We start from the raw sequence: 14,773 nt of genomic DNA on the forward strand, positions 1-14,773 counted from the left end.
CAAAATTGCGGGGGGAGGTCATGAAGCATGAAGCTATGAGAGATACTATACAGAGATGAAATCTGGCGGCCCTATACAACCGTGCGTATGCAGCAACCATGCATTGATTAGAGTGTACAGTGTACATACCCAAGAGTAATCGTGCCGATGCACTGTTCAAAAAGTGATCATGTAGGAACCAGCCTGCCAAGGTTGTTCAACAGCCAGTTCTCCCCTTGTCAGCTTCTTGTCTGCCAATCACAACCTCTGTAGTGGACCTGTGCCTGTTTCATCCCCTTTTCATGCAGTGTTTGCCGAAAATCCCGGACAGGCCAGATGGCGAGCAGAAGAGAAAGGTAAACAAGGATGAACGGGTAGCTGTGTTGATCTTCCTCAGTGCTCAGACTCCCTCCGCACGAGACGGGATTGCGTGATGCCACCATGGCGATGCAGCAACTGCGCCTGCTCTTCCACCACCTCTTCCAACACCGCACGAAGCTGCAAGTCGGCTCCTGGAAACTCCTTGTCTCAGCTGCTAGCTTCCTCCTCGCGTGTCTGATTTTAATAACTTACTCTGCTACCGCGGGCAGCCGTCGAATATCCGACTCCGACCTCTTTTTCGACGCCGATGATGAAAATGGACACAGTACCGACAGCGACAGCGACAGCAGAAATGCTTGCTTCGTTGACCTTAATCTCCTCCGAGTTCTCGCAGACAATTCGACAGCAGTTGACTATTCACGGCTGAATATCGGTGTTTTGCGAACGGACAATTTCACCGTGTTTGAGGACACCCTCGACGTGTCCATCCCGTCCTACCGTACCGTCCACCTCGACACGGGAGCAAGTCGAGAAATCCGAACGGAGGAAGACTGTACAACGTCCGTGACAATCCAGGCCCCCATCGCCGCTCCACCGCCCGATGCCTCACACATGATATTCGGGGTTGCGACCTCGCTTGAGAAACTGGAGGATTCGCTCGACGCGTTCGCCCACTGGGCCAGCAATACGCAAGCCCAAATCGTTGCGGTTGTCGAACAGGGCGGTTCGTCGGCAAGATCACGAATACAGGAACGGGCAAGTGAACTTGGGATCCAGTTGACGATCACACAGACGGAGGATGACCGGTTTGACCGATACTTCTCGCTCGTCCGGGTGCTATACCAAAACATGGAGGAGTCAACAACGAAATGGGCGGTCTTGATGGACGACGACACTTTCTTCCCGTCAATGCGGAATTTGGTCCACCGGTTGGACTCCTATGACTCCACCATCCCGCAATACATTGGAGGAATGACAGAAGATTTGGCGCGGCTTTCGGGGTCAGGATACATGGCGTATGGTGGCGCAGGCATATTCCTCTCTATCCCGCTGCTCGAGGTCCTGCAGTACTATTATGAGACGTGCAACTCATTGAAGGATAAGGGCGATCGTATGTTATCGTCATGTATCTACTCGTACACGGATGCCAAATTTACCTGGGAGCGCGGCCTACACCAACTCGACCTTCATGGGGACGCCTCGGGATTCTTCGAGTCCGGCCGGCAGTTGCCCTTATCAGTGCATCATTGGAGATCCTGGTTCCAAGCCGATATGGTTGCGCTCGGAAAAGTAGCCGAGATCTGTGGTGATGAGTGTCTGCTCCGTCGATTCCACCTTTCCAAGTCCAAGGATTGGTTCTTGGTCAATGGTTTCTCTGTCATCCAGGACGCGACGCTGTGGAATGACCCCCGGCCGATGGAACAGACATGGGAAAAGAGCAAGTATAAAGGCTCCGACCCGTTTGCGTATAGCTTGGGTCCGTTGCGCCGCCAAGACCCTGACAAGGTTTCGTTTCAGCTGCGAGACGTGGTCCAGGATATGGATCGGGGTCAAGTCAGGCAGATCTATATGTTGAATGCGACGGATGAGAATCCTCCGCAGATTCTGGAGGTTGCGTGGACAGTGGTTCAGGAATAAGACCACCTTGTATATATCGAGAACGTACTGTAATAATCTGCTTACTTAGTTTAATCACTTGCCTACTACGTACAACTTAAACTCGCCTGGGGTATCAAACCGTCGATCAGCTCGTCCATTTTCTGGGGATCCGTTCTATATAGAGCATTCGAGTCATTCCATCTTAGTGTCTGGGGTCAAGGTATGAAACGGGACGATCATTTGACACTCGAATATTAAGAACCAACCTGGAGTAAGATCCCCGGACAGACGCAGAGACGGTTTACAGGGCAGAAAGGAACAGCGGCACATACGCCCAAGTTCGGCATCTGCTGTCGACCGTATAAGAAATTAAGAATTTACCGTTAGATCCAGTCACCAAAATAGAGTCCGGCTTACACCCGCTTCCTGCAAACTCAAAGCCCCAGTCCATGTGGGACTTTTCGCCTGGCCAGCATGCTTATCAGTCGTCAGCGCGGTGGACTAAAGCAGACTTCATTCACTCGACCGTTTCACTGACCCCAACACCACACACCATTTGGTTTTCGCCGTCTATCTTATTAGCTCGCGGGTCATCCTTCTCGCAGCCGGCAGACTCGACTGCTTACTTATACTATCATCAAATTCTGCCGTCATCAACAAGTGCGACCAAGACAGACGTGTTGAATTTGATCCAGCGTTTTTTTTTTCGTCTTGTATGGGTGTAGTTTTCCTGTCCCTGTGCCGTCGAGAGGAGAGGCTTCTGCCGTCCAGCATGGCGAATCCAATAGATTGATGTTCTTTCCTGAATCCGTAGGAGACTACTCTGCGTACTTTTGTCAATCGCCGATGAGGGGGGGCCAATTAAAGATGCCATATTGATGAGAATGGCCTTGTGCCAATTGCTCTAGTCACCCGTTCTGCACAAAGTGTTTGTCTCTGGTTGCGCTGTCACCCAGAAAATGCTCTTTTTTAAATACGGGTCAAGATCCCAGATGCTGTTGGTGGTCAGTCACGGAAAATAGAATTATATCAACTGAGCATCAACTTCACCGTTTTCAATGGCTGATTTACTCTTTCTTGGCCTGTGGGTTCAAACCCTTGCTGTCCTAGGGGCTCTGTTGGTGACGAAGCTCGTCTGGGATGTCCTGTTATCCCCCTTGAGAGCCTTTGACGGGCCTCTTCTAGCCAAGTTCACTAACATCTGGCGGGCCTGGGAGGCCTTTGACGGCCATATTGATCGGACATATATTCAGCTACACCGACGTCATGGGTCTGTGGTGCGAGTAGGCCCGAACGCCCTGAGCATTTCAGACCCCAGCTTGATCCGAGTAATCTATTCCACGCGGAACCCTTGGAGAAAGGTACCTTATTTCCCTCCCGGCTGTCAGTCTGCTAGAGCGATGTATGGGCCATATAAGCCCCAGACAGCTAACATCAAGCTCACGCTCTCTGCAGAGTGACTCGTATCACCCCAACGACGCCCTGGTGAATGGCCATCGAATCACCAATCTCTTCAACACACAAGACGAACAATGGCATGACCAGAATATCCTCCCAATTCGGAGCTTGTGGCGGATGTCCAAGGTCTTGAACTACGAGCCTCTGATTGATGAGACTATAAATAAATTCGTAGACAAGCTCGGTTCCAGGTTCGGTGGGGGCAAGGTCTGCCCTGTTGATGAATGGATTGGATACTGTAAGCCCATTTCCCACGGTCATATCAGTGGGAACATCGAGTGATTATTGATGCAGTTGCCTGGGATGTAACTGCAAATTTCAGCTTCGGTCGACACTATGGCTTCATCGACCAGGGGAAAGATGTCGATAACCTGATCGCAGACTCGACCAAAGGTCTTATCTACTTTGCGCCTGTAAGTTCGTCCTCATATGTGCCTCGTGGAAATACTAACCTTCAGGTCTCCCAAATCCCCTGGATCGACCATCTCCTAGACAAGAACCCCATCGTCCGCATCGGCCCCAAACCCACTCTAACCGGCATCCTCTACGCATTCAAAGTCGTCGCCGAATACCAAGCCGAACTCAAAGACAATAAAGTCAATCCCGGCACCACCGTCGACCACACTCTCGCCAAATACGTCCAACTCAAAGAGACACACCCGGAGATGGCTACAGACGTCCAGATCGTCAACTGGCTAATGCTGAGCATTCTCGCCGGTGGGGATACCTCGTCTGCCGTCATGCGCGCAGTCGTATACCATCTAGCTAAGAACGCAGACGCGCACCGAGCACTCGTCGCAGAACTAACATCTGCCGGTCTATCCATACCGGCTCAGTGGAAGGATATCCGTGACTTGCCGTACCTGGACGCTGTTATCCGCGAGGGCATGCGTCTTAACCCGGGTATTGCGATGGTGTTTGAGCGTGTTGCCCCGCCTGGTGGCTACACTTTACCTGATGGCCGGTATATCCCTGTGGGGACGAAAGTGGGCATCAACCCGGCCGTCACGGGTAGAGACTGCGGAGTGTTTGGCGAGGACGTGGATGTTTTCCGGCCTGAGCGGTGGTTGAGGCGTGATGATGATGGAGAGGAAGGAGAGGAAGAGTATCAGGAGCGTCATAGACGGATGCGTGATACTTGTGACTTTGTGTTTGGGGCTGGGGCGAGGGTTTGTATGGGAAGGCATCTTGCTATGCTGGAGATGAAGAAGTTAATCGCGACGTTGTATTACACGTTTGATGTGAGTCCCTCCAAGCTCTGAGATTCTCTCCTGTAAATCAGCTGACACTGATGCAGCTGCACCTGGTTGACCCGAAGCACGAATGGTCCTGTCGGAATGCCTGGTTTGTGTACCAAAGCGACATGCCTATGATTGTTACTCGTCGGGAGTAGAAACTAAATACCAAAAGACATGAAGTTCCAAGGAAAGTAAAGAGTCTACAGTAAACCAGGAGTATCTCACGAGTATATAAATAAGCATCACAAAAAGAAACTCGACATTTGTATTCCACGAAACCAGCCAAGGTCGAAACTCGTATACCTGTACGCTGCTCATGCAACTATATATGTTTGTTTGTGCAATGTGTTTGCTCTAGGAAACCGTCCCTGCGATCCTCTAGGTTTGAAATAAATACGGTGCACCACCACAGACACTAATTACGCATCCATTCCCCGCTGCAGGGACGATTCCAGATCGTTGAGTGTGCCGCCCGCGGCGCCTGCTTCTTGAGGCCTAGGCTCTTCTTGCCGCCACACACCCTGTTGGTGATCGGGAATGGGGATGTTGGCCTGTTGGGCCATCTGCTGCTGTTGGGCTAGGCTCTGTCCTTGTGGTATGCGGACTTCTTGGCGGAATCGAACCACTTCCTCGTAGATCATGCGGCGCATTTCCTGCACGTCCTCTACAACCTCGAAGTGGAAATCGAAGGTGGTAGGGCAGCTGGGCTCGTCCGATGCATCGTGCCAGATGCTGAGGTAAGGATGTTCCAAGGCCTCTTCCACCGAGACACGCGACGAGGGGTCGAAGGTAAGCATGCGGTCGAGCAGGTCAAGAGCATCGGGGTTGGCGTTGGGGAACAGCCGCTGGAAGGGAACCTTGGGCATGAATGGCAAGTTACGCACATAGTCCTGGGCCCGTGGTGAGCCAATGCGGCTCAGAGTATCCTCATTCGGAGTACCCAGGTAGTGCAAGATCTGGTTGAGCTGATCAACGTAGTCGCGACCCTTGAAGAAAGGACGGCCACCCAACAGTTCCGCCAGAATACAACCCACGGACCAGACGTCAACTGCAACCAAGTTAGTATTATATTGAAATCACGTCCCAAGTAGCAGCATCACATACTAGCTTTCGTGTAGCTCTGGAAGCTAAGCATAATCTCCGGAGCACGGTACCATCTCGTCGCAACATATTCGGTCATGTATCCCGCATTCTCCTCGGGGTCGATTGAGAACCCACGAGCTAGACCGAAATCACAAATCTTAAGCTCACAGTCCGCATTGACCAGCAAGTTTCCGGGCTTCAGATCTCTATGAAGGACATTGGCGGAGTGAATATACTTCAGACCACAAAGGATCTGGTAGATAAAGGATTGGTAGTGAGCATCGGTCAGAGGCTGTCCAGAGCGAATAATGGCGGCCAAATCACACTCCATGAGTTCTGATCAAGCATAATTGTTAGTAAACAAGTAAACATGCGTAGTGGAAATGGTTTCGCTAACCTTCGTACAGATATGTTTCATTGAAGTTCTCCGGTCGGGGGATATCCATATCATAGAGGCAGGTAATCTGAACCAAGTCAGTGTCATGGTCATGGATGCGAGCGGCGCTGGGTTCAGCATACATTGCGGTGACCTCTGAAATGCTGAAGCAGTTTTATTTCTCTCAAGGCGCGCTTGGCCAAGATCTTTTTGCTGAAGACATTGGTGACTTTCTTGACGGCGACGCCCTCACCCGTTTGGGCATTCGTGGCAGCACTATAGACGTAGACAGCACCCGTTAGCACCCGTATTCAGTAGGATACCCGTTTCCTTCGCTTCCAAGCTGGGTTTATATCGTATATGGCTGTATAGCTATACCATATTGAAGATAATAGCAAGCTTGAAGAAGACACCCCGCATCCACGAACAAAGATGCCAGTGAGGCACGTACCAAACAATACCGTAAGCTCCCTGGCCGAGCTCCTTGGTCACGGTGTAGCGATCATCCACGATAAAGTCCTGGTTGAAAACCTTAAAGATCTTCCGTCCTTGCAATTGTAGATCAGACATGGTGTAGGAATAGGATTCGAAATGATCGACCGGCAAAGGATGGTGAAACAATCAGATTCCGATTCCGAAACACGGTAGGCAGAGTGCAGACAATAGGCGACGGCGGATGGAGTGGGTTGAGATGGAATGGGAAAGAAACGAAGGTTGTTTTACGTCGCTCTCGCTGGAATAAGGGATGGCGATGATTTATTAGCGCCTAAAACGAGGAGCTGAAGATCGAGGGGATGCGGCTGCAGGTGCAATTGCGACTGTGAGGTCGATAGACGGCTCGATGCCCCGCAGTGTCACAGAGCTGCTTGCTGTCCACTTTATTCAATTATCTCGACGGCGATCGAGTCTCGTATCGAGCCCTTACAAGCCAAAGACGTCGGGATATATAGCACACGCAGAATTTTAGAGAGAGGGTCAGGGGAAGAGGAGGATGTGACAAGGGTAGACTCTTGAGTCGACTGATTGGACTGCAGAGGAGGAGCGCTAAAAAGTGATGGCACTGCAGGCAGCGGACAAAGGAGAGACGAGGTGGGGTGGCTGAAGTCCACACCCGTTAATATGGTCTATGGAGAACAAGCGCAAGCTCGGTGTCGTTTTAGTGAAGCAATTATTCAAACAATGAATGCCCAAATGTACGTGCGAAGGCGTCGTCCTGGTGGTGATTGTTTGGTTGTTTGTTGAGCAGCTTCGTTGCCTGAGGCATACAGAGGGGGCACCGCCAACTGCAATAAGTAGTAGCCCCAACTGCAGAGTACATATGCACGTTGGAGCAAGTCTATCGAGAAAATCTGCAGAAAATTGTGGTACCCTAAAGTATATAAATACTTCATAGTGTATAATGCAAGTATATTCCCCAAAACGTCCTTCCATAATGCATAAATCATATCTCACGTAGCGAAATCGCGCAGACAAGAGTATCTAAAAACAACTAAACATCAACCGCTAGATATCAATTAGATGATTCCAAATTTAACCAACCAACAAAGAAAACCAAGATACCACCCAAGAGATCCAATGGGCTAATAATAATAGCCCCGCCACCACACAGCCATACAAGCGGCAACGACCAGATCGAGCATCTTAATACCCTCGTCCTCGATAATGAGCTTGCCGAGTTTGGCGCTGTTACCGCGTATGCCACCTCCGGCTTTTTCACGTGCAAGTGAAAGATCTATGCGATCTGAGCTTGGAGCTTGACGGGGTGGTAGGGGCGGAGGCGCTTCGTTGCCCCCCCCATCACTGGAGCTGCTATTTGATGGTCTACGGTTTAACTTTTGGTTGATCAGGTTGGCGACGGCAGCGCGTTTAGAGGGGGGTGGTGCGAAAGGATCGAAATAGTACGGCGCTGAGGGGTCTGGAGTTGCTGAAGGGTCTTTGAGCATCGTAGTTTGACTGAGAGTGAAGGGTGAGGCGTGTGAATGTCCATGTGGCTGAAGATGGCCGGATTGGAAAGGAGTATTGAAACGAATCTCCGCAACAGTCACGGCTGGGTTCTCTTGAGTAGGGTTAGGGAATCCGGGCGACGGAATCATATGCTTGCATTTTAGACTTCGGCCGTTGACGCTAGTCGAGAACGTGCAAGTGCCGTTCCATGGCGAGTTGAATGTATAATATCCGCTCTTGAGTTTAGACGATACTGATTGATGCGTGTTAATAGAGCTGCCGGAGATGCTATCCATTGATGGGCGTCCGCCAGAAAGATCCAGAGAGCCGCGTGACTCTTCCGCATTGTGAGGTCTCGATACGACCAGCTTGCGGTGGAAACGTCGTGGTTGGGGCGGGTCACTTGGAACGGAGTCGTGCGTTTCTGTGGTTGTGTCGGAAAGTGATGCGATGTTTGGATGTTTGGAAAGCAAAGCGCGAGCTTCAGGAGGTAAATTCAAGCCAAGGGAGTCTATGGAGACTGGCTCATTCTTTCCCGCAAACCGGTTATACCCCGGTGTTGACACATCAATATCAATGCCATTTCCATCTAGTTGAGGCGTCGACATTGTTGCGACGTTCCACTGGATTCCATGAGTTGGGTCGCGGCGAATTAGTGTAATATGGAAGCCTGGCTGGCGCGGGGGAGGGGGGATATCTCGCGAGCGTCTATGAGGAGATTGTCCTGGACTTCTTGGGGCATGCGTTGTGGGTGGAAACTGTGGCGGTAGGCCATGCGACGAGGAAGGTCGCATCTGCGGTCGAGGAGCATCAAAGCTGTGTCGAACTGGAGAAGTCCCTTCAAGTCTCTCCCTCCCACGCTGCACCTGATTAGAGATATATCCAGGCAGCGCACTCCAACGATTGTTCCTCCTTGGCGATGCTCGGTCGTCGAAGGTATCGTGCTGCGGAACACCGGGTAGTGGCCTTGGGGGCATGGGTGGACGGGGCCCCTCAGCTTCGGTCAAACGCGCCATCGCTTCCGCTGGATTGGACGTGAGGGAATGGAAGGTCGGCGGGCGCGGAGGTAGTGCAGGAGACGACGGCGTATTCTCCGATTGTTGATCAGAGGGCTCTGCGGGAAGTGGGCGACGGCGTACTTGGGGAGTAGCATCGAGGCCAGCAGTATCCGGAACTCCCGAGACAGGTTTGCGCCGGACATTGTTCAAGCGTGCGATTTCAGGTGGCGGTGTAGGTAGATCCGGATCATCATCAATCAGCCCTTCCTTGCGTAGCCTTGCGCGTTCCTCACGCTCCTGCTCGTATTCCTGGAGTAGGATATCATCATCCGGCGATGCAACGTGGAGATAATATAGGGAAGCGTTGATTGCCTCCGCGGAGACACTAGACTTGGTCGGAGGTTTGAGAGGGCTGAGAAAGACATCTGCAGGTTTCAATGTCAGCAAAGTCCTGGTTCGGCAATCCGATACAGGTTAAATAAAATGACGGGGCCGATGTCAACAAACAATCGAAGCGGGGTGAAAAACCAAGCCGGCATCGGCGGCGAACGCACCTTTACTTCCAGGAACTCTCACAATATAAAGCACTAGCGGGTCTAGCTTCTTTTGCGCAGGGTTCCGGGGGTAGTTTGGAGGATTAGAGGCGATAGAAGTAATGGAGGAGAGAGAGCGCGCTTCCACGGGCCCTTGGTTTAGCGGCGCGGGGAACGAAGCGGACTCCCCATCCACCACGTCGACCTTGGCCATTTACCGTGACGGTGGCCTTAAACTGTAAAAAATTTAGGTATACCGGCGGCACCGAGCATGTAGTCGAGGGCAGAGACTAGATAAATAATCACTCAGCCGCAACGGAGGCGCAGACGTGGAGGAGTCGGATCGCTGTGGGGAGCCTGACAATTGCCAAGACAGACACCATTAGGCATAGCCATACTCCATACGAACTGGCAGTAGACAAGTAACCTGAAAGGAAGTGCCAAGCTAGCTGAAAAATTGACGGAGGACCCAAGAATATTTTGGGGACATAAAGATGTGGCTGTGGCCGTGGCCCCTAAAAACAAAGCCGGAAATAGAGTTGCCTGGGATGGCAAAATATAGTGCCCACGTACACCCAACACGTTTGAACACGCATCCCTTGCGGCGACTGGGTCTGCCCAAAATATTAATAAACCCAATGTATGTCCTTTCAGATTGGTATCTCTAGTACAAGAAAAATAGCTACAAGGTAAGTGTGTGTGAAGTGCTATGTTTAGGCCGGCAATATAAAAATGAAAATAACAATAAAGAACGTCGACCAAAGGAACTTCTCTATGCTGAATGCACACGGTAGTATTAGGGAGACAATTAGACGACCGTCTCGGACCGCTCGTTCTCGGCAATAACAGGAACAGGCAGGCCCCGCTCAGGACTCTGCAAGACCAACTGCTCATGGCGTCGAGCACGGAGGAAGTCGCTGATAGCCCGGATTAAGATAAACCAACCAACAATCATTAGAACATAAGAAATCCACTCGCCCGTGGAAATTGCTGAGGCACCTCCATCGCCTCCTGAGCTTGCATTTTCGACCACCGCGCTTGGGTCAAAGCTATGACTATTAGGGTCTGGCGGCGTGATATGCTCGTCTGAGCCTCCACTATCCGACCTCGATTCGCTACCCCCCTTCATGTAAAACCCATACTGAACTAATGTGAGACCGAGGCCAGCCCGGCTTCCGTTCTTTGCCGCATGTGTCGTGTGCAGCAGGTATGTGAGGAGGAAACCGACGAGTTGGAACGACATGGAGATCATGGCATTCCATATGAACGAGAAAATTGAGCCGACCGGCAGCCCATCCACGTAGACCTCGTCTGACGATATACCAGGAGCCACAATAGTGGTTTCCCAGTACGGTGGCGTCGCATCGGCGGCAGCCTCTTCATATGACTACACAGACATTCAATTAGATAACTGCCCACATCTTATATATAGAGGGTAAAAAGCAAAACGTACCGGTGGCAAATCCTCAGTTTTCTCTCCTCGTTCCGGCTTAGCCGCTAGATTCGCGAAAACACCATCGTTTGATGAATTAATATGGCGATTTGGATTTGAACTGGATGTGCCACCGAAGAAAGGCAGCAATGTCGAAGTCCGTTGAATTCCCCTCGATCCCACCTGCGATTCAGTATTCGCGCCGGATGATGATGATGCTGCTCCTACTGGCTCTGCTGATGTAGATGTGCTGGTATCGGCTGAGGGCGGAGCACCCGGTTGCGCTCGCATTAGCCGCTGTCGGTCGTCGACCTCATCGCCGGCTTCGGACTCGCTGTCATCGAAGGCATCAGCGAGGGCCTGGTCTGTACTGTGTCGGTGTAAAGGGTCATCATGGAGAAGGCGTCTTGAGGAGGGAGAGGCGGAACGTGAACGGAATGAAGGAGGCGGAGAAGAAGGTGTAGGCTGCAGAGCGATCGACGGAGGGGCTTGGTCGTCGTCGTCTTGGGCGTTGACCTGAGGTATATTATTTAGTAAATTCCTCTAAAGCGATGTTGCTGGCATTTGGGTACGAGATCGTGTATTTGAACCCTGACGCTGAGGTGGGAGGCGGCACTTACCCGTTGATAACGCTGCGAGCTCATTACGAGCTGAGCGAGCGGAAGCGCCGGGAGAAGGGCTTTCGGGGTCTAAAAGGCGATGTCGGGTGTAGGGCACAACTGCAAGCCGCACAAGCGGACCGTACAGGGTCGTATAGGCTGGATGGGGAAGATGGAAAAGAGGTCAAGGGAGGGATGGAAGATGGCGATGGATGGATGGATGGGTGACCAACTGACATGCCTGAGGGCCGACAATCAGTCTCATTCGATGATGCCTGGACCACTCCCCTGCTTGAGATGTCGGTCCACCTGCCATGTGTGATTGGCTGTGGCGGTGCAGGCGGTGAGTCCATTGGGCCGCCCGCGGCTCCCATGACTTATTTTTTGTAGACAGAGCGATGAGACTCGACCACCGACTCCGATGCCTCATCAACTTGACTTCACTCAGATGCTCCACAAATTGCAAACCCAAGATAGGAATTGTTTAAATATACAGTGAATCTATTTCCATCTCTCGCGATAAATCCACCAACCGCCAAATTCACCATGGCGCGACCTGCTGTACGTGACTTCAAACCAATACCAAACCGAGTCCCCAGAGCATCTATCTAATACGCTGACCCCTCATAGCAAACCGCGCAGTCACGCCTCACATTCCTCCTAAAGCACTGGCCTGCTGACCCAATCCGCCCATCCTCCGTCTCCGTCCAAACATACCTCCAATCGCGCCTCCCTCAATCACAATCACAATCACCAGAACCATCACAACCTGCCGCCACAGCGGCCGCTGTACCGACGGGCACAATATCAGAATCCTCTATCAATGCTCTGACATCACTCCTGGAAGATCGATATGCCAAGCGTTATCCGCTGCCCCCGAAGCTACGGCACCCCGCGAGTAACCCGGACCACTACGATGACCTGATTCGGGAGTTTGAGGAGGCGCCGACGAGGGATATCCTGGGGCGGATTAAGAAGAAGTTGGGAGGGCTGTTCAGATTTCAGTAGGAGAGGAGGGTTTGCGACCTGGACATGATAATGTATATTATTTCTTGTACGAATATGAACGAGAAAAACCTCGATATGGACTCCATTATTTTATCCGCAACTGTATATCTGCATATTAGTACTTTTTTGCAAAAATGACGTTACTTGGTTAATTCCGGTTAAAAGAGATATACACACGGTTATAACTCAACTTTAAAACTTCATGTTCAAGATATAAATTCCGAATACTATATACAGACAAGCCCTAACAACATTGATAACGCTCGAAACGCCGCATGTATAATGCAAGATGAACAGGTTTTACTAATACGAGACTGCCATTACAGCATAGGCTTCACGTCGTCAGCAACCTTGAACGGTGCTTCGGTCTTAGATTTGACCTCGTCGACGGTAACTCCATCAGCAAGCTCGACGAGGGTCAAGCCGCTAGTGAAGTCAACGTCGAACACGCAGAGCTCGGTGATGATACGGCTGACACAAGTTCTACCGGTTAGAGGGAACTCGCACTGCTTGACGATCTTGGGGCCGCCCTTCTTGTCTGTGTGCTCCATGGTCACAACGACCTTAGTTGCAGCGGGGTTGGAGACGAGGTCCATGGCACCACCGAAGCCCTTGATCTTGCCGGGAAGCATCCCTGCGGATATTTATTAGTATGGTGAATCAAGAATTATATATCCCAGGTGTGAAGAAAGGACGGAAGGAAAATGACTTACAGTTAGCTAGGTCACCCCTGGCGCTCACCTGCATTGCACCGAGGATAGTCAGGTCAATCCTGCCGGAGCGGATCATACCGAAAGATTCGTCACTGCCGAAGACAGCGGCGCCTGGAGCAAGCGTCACAGTCTCTTTGCCAGCGTTGATAAGATCGGCGTCCTCCTGGCCCTTCTTCGGGTAGGGACCCAAGCCAAGAATACCGTTCTCAGACTGCAGCTGCACCTCCACGGATGGGTCCACGAAGTTAGGAGCTAGCATAGGCATGCCAATACCCAAGTTAGCATACATCCCGTTCTTGAATTCCTTAGCCGCACGGCGAACAATCCTCTCGCGCTTAGCGGCAGTGTCACCCTTGCCCAGGGCAGCGGCGGACTCCTCGCCCTCCTCCTTGGCGAAGGTATATTTCTCAATGTTCTTGGGCGCTGTGCTCTGAATGATACGCTTCACGTAGATTCCAGGAAGGTGGATAGCAGCGGGGTCGAGCTCGCCGACTTCGACGATGTTCTCTGCCTCGACAATAGTCATCTTCGCGTTCCGCCCCATAGCGCCATTGAAGTTGGCGGCCGCGAATCGGAACTGGCAGTTGCCGAGTTTGTCTGCCTTCCACGCCTTGACAAAGGCATAGTCTCCCTTGATGGACTCCTCCATCACGTAGCTCTTGCCATCGAAGACCTTGACGTCGCGAGGCTCGCCGTACAGCGCAACCGTGCCGTCGGCGTTGTGCTTCAGTGGCAGCTCGCCAGTCTGGACCACAGTTCCAAAGGCAGCAGGCGTGTAAAAGGCAGGAACACCTGCGCCACCGGAGCGGCACCGTTCAGCCAGTGTACCCTGTGGGGTCAATTCAAGTTCGATCTCGCCGCCGAGGTACATGCGCTCGAAGGTCTTGTTCTCGCCCACGTAACTGGCGATCATCTTCTTGATTTGCTTGGACTGGAGCAAGAGGCCTAGGCCAGCTCCGTCAACGCCGGCATTGTTGCTGACTGCCGTCAGACCAGTGATTGAAGGGTTGTTTTTCACAGCATTGATGAGGGTGTCCGGCACCCCAGAAAGACCAAATCCACCGGCGAGCAGAGTCGAGTTTGATTTCATGTCCTTAATGGCAATGTCGGCGGAAGCGACAACTTTGTTTATCTCTGAGCGGCGGACACTGTTCGAGAAGGTCCGTGCGAGTAGTATTTGGTGCTGCATAGAGACACGAATCGTTAATTATGCGCCCAGGATCTAGCAGGGATGGGGTAATAGCTGAGCTACATACCTTGCTCTGGTCGAGCGAAGCGCGCTTGGCGAAGCGCAGACAAATCGACGCTGGGGAAGGCATACTGTAGACTGTAAAATCTCGAAATAAGGCTACTATAGCAGGTCCCAGTAGGTGGTAGAGGAGATGACAAGCAGACCAACAAAAGCGATGGGGGGAAGTCGGGGATTAATGTACTCTGTACGTCGAGAGCGACGGCTGGAAGCGGAGTTGCGGATCGCATTCCGCCGTCGCCC

At 51.8% G+C, this 14,773-nt stretch overlaps 7 protein-coding genes across 7 annotated transcripts; 3 read left to right on the top strand and 4 right to left on the bottom strand.

The window, feature by feature from the left end:
* Positions 1–420: 420 nt before the first annotated feature.
* ASPVEDRAFT_53439 (glycosyltransferase family 31 protein) lies at positions 421–1,938 on the top strand (the record flags this gene model as incomplete). The annotated part of the gene is made up of 1 exon (XM_040814793.1): positions 421–1,938. The coding sequence occupies one exon, from the start codon at positions 421–423 to the stop codon at positions 1,936–1,938; it is 1,518 nt and encodes a 505-aa protein (XP_040668601.1).
* Positions 1,939–2,957: 1,019 nt separating this feature from the next.
* Positions 2,958–4,750, top strand: ASPVEDRAFT_132613 (cytochrome P450; the record flags this gene model as incomplete). The annotated part of the gene is made up of 5 exons (XM_040806938.1): positions 2,958–3,286; positions 3,357–3,595; positions 3,652–3,770; positions 3,816–4,598; positions 4,655–4,750. The coding sequence occupies 5 exons, from the start codon at positions 2,958–2,960 to the stop codon at positions 4,748–4,750; spliced, it is 1,566 nt and encodes a 521-aa protein (XP_040668602.1).
* Positions 4,751–4,816: 66 nt separating this feature from the next.
* Positions 4,817–6,902, bottom strand: mpkA (mitogen-activated serine/threonine-protein kinase SLT2). The gene is made up of 5 exons (XM_040816040.1): positions 6,506–6,902; positions 6,198–6,330; positions 6,076–6,142; positions 5,700–6,014; positions 4,817–5,643 (listed from the first exon to the last, which is right to left on the bottom strand). The coding sequence occupies exons 1-5, from the start codon at positions 6,622–6,624 to the stop codon at positions 5,015–5,017; spliced, it is 1,263 nt and encodes a 420-aa protein (XP_040668603.1). The 5' UTR covers positions 6,625–6,902; the 3' UTR covers positions 4,817–5,014.
* Positions 6,903–7,634: 732 nt separating this feature from the next.
* ASPVEDRAFT_131541 (uncharacterized protein) lies at positions 7,635–9,743 on the bottom strand (the record flags this gene model as incomplete). The annotated part of the gene is made up of 2 exons (XM_040806825.1): positions 7,635–9,421; positions 9,551–9,743. 2 exons carry the CDS (start codon positions 9,741–9,743, stop codon positions 7,635–7,637), a joined length of 1,980 nt encoding a protein of 659 aa, XP_040668604.1.
* Positions 9,744–10,337: 594 nt separating this feature from the next.
* Positions 10,338–11,605, bottom strand: ASPVEDRAFT_132964 (metal homeostatis BSD2 family protein; the record flags this gene model as incomplete). The annotated part of the gene is made up of 3 exons (XM_040806978.1): positions 10,338–10,916; positions 10,983–11,477; positions 11,582–11,605. The coding sequence occupies 3 exons, from the start codon at positions 11,603–11,605 to the stop codon at positions 10,338–10,340; spliced, it is 1,098 nt and encodes a 365-aa protein (XP_040668605.1).
* Positions 11,606–12,106: 501 nt separating this feature from the next.
* On the top strand, positions 12,107–12,568 carry ASPVEDRAFT_29388 (ubiquinol-cytochrome c reductase complex assembly factor 2; the record flags this gene model as incomplete). The annotated part of the gene is made up of 2 exons (XM_040810218.1): positions 12,107–12,121; positions 12,191–12,568. The coding sequence occupies 2 exons, from the start codon at positions 12,107–12,109 to the stop codon at positions 12,566–12,568; spliced, it is 393 nt and encodes a 130-aa protein (XP_040668606.1).
* A 320-nt stretch (positions 12,569–12,888) lies between these two features.
* On the bottom strand, positions 12,889–14,600 carry ASPVEDRAFT_53444 (3-oxoacid CoA-transferase; the record flags this gene model as incomplete). The annotated part of the gene is made up of 3 exons (XM_040814794.1): positions 12,889–13,202; positions 13,282–14,464; positions 14,538–14,600. The coding sequence occupies 3 exons, from the start codon at positions 14,598–14,600 to the stop codon at positions 12,889–12,891; spliced, it is 1,560 nt and encodes a 519-aa protein (XP_040668607.1).
* Positions 14,601–14,773: the final 173 nt, after the last annotated feature.

The sequence above is a fragment of the Aspergillus versicolor genome (assembly GCF_001890125.1).
Source record: "Aspergillus versicolor CBS 583.65 unplaced genomic scaffold ASPVEscaffold_5, whole genome shotgun sequence".
Classification (NCBI taxonomy): Eukaryota; Fungi; Ascomycota; class Eurotiomycetes; order Eurotiales; family Aspergillaceae; genus Aspergillus; species Aspergillus versicolor.

Excerpts from the sequence above, each read along its gene's own strand:
- mpkA (XM_040816040.1), bottom strand. The coding sequence starts at position 6,624 with ATGTCTGATCTACAATTGCAAGGACGGAAGATCTTTAAGGTTTTCAAC. Across the intron at positions 6,331-6,505 it reads GGAGCTTACGGTATTGTTTG|TGCTGCCACGAATGCCCAAA; the intron begins GTACGTGCCTCA and ends CTACGTCTATAG. Across the intron at positions 6,015-6,075 it reads TGAAACATATCTGTACGAAG|AACTCATGGAGTGTGATTTG; the intron begins GTTAGCGAAACC and ends ATGCTTGATCAG.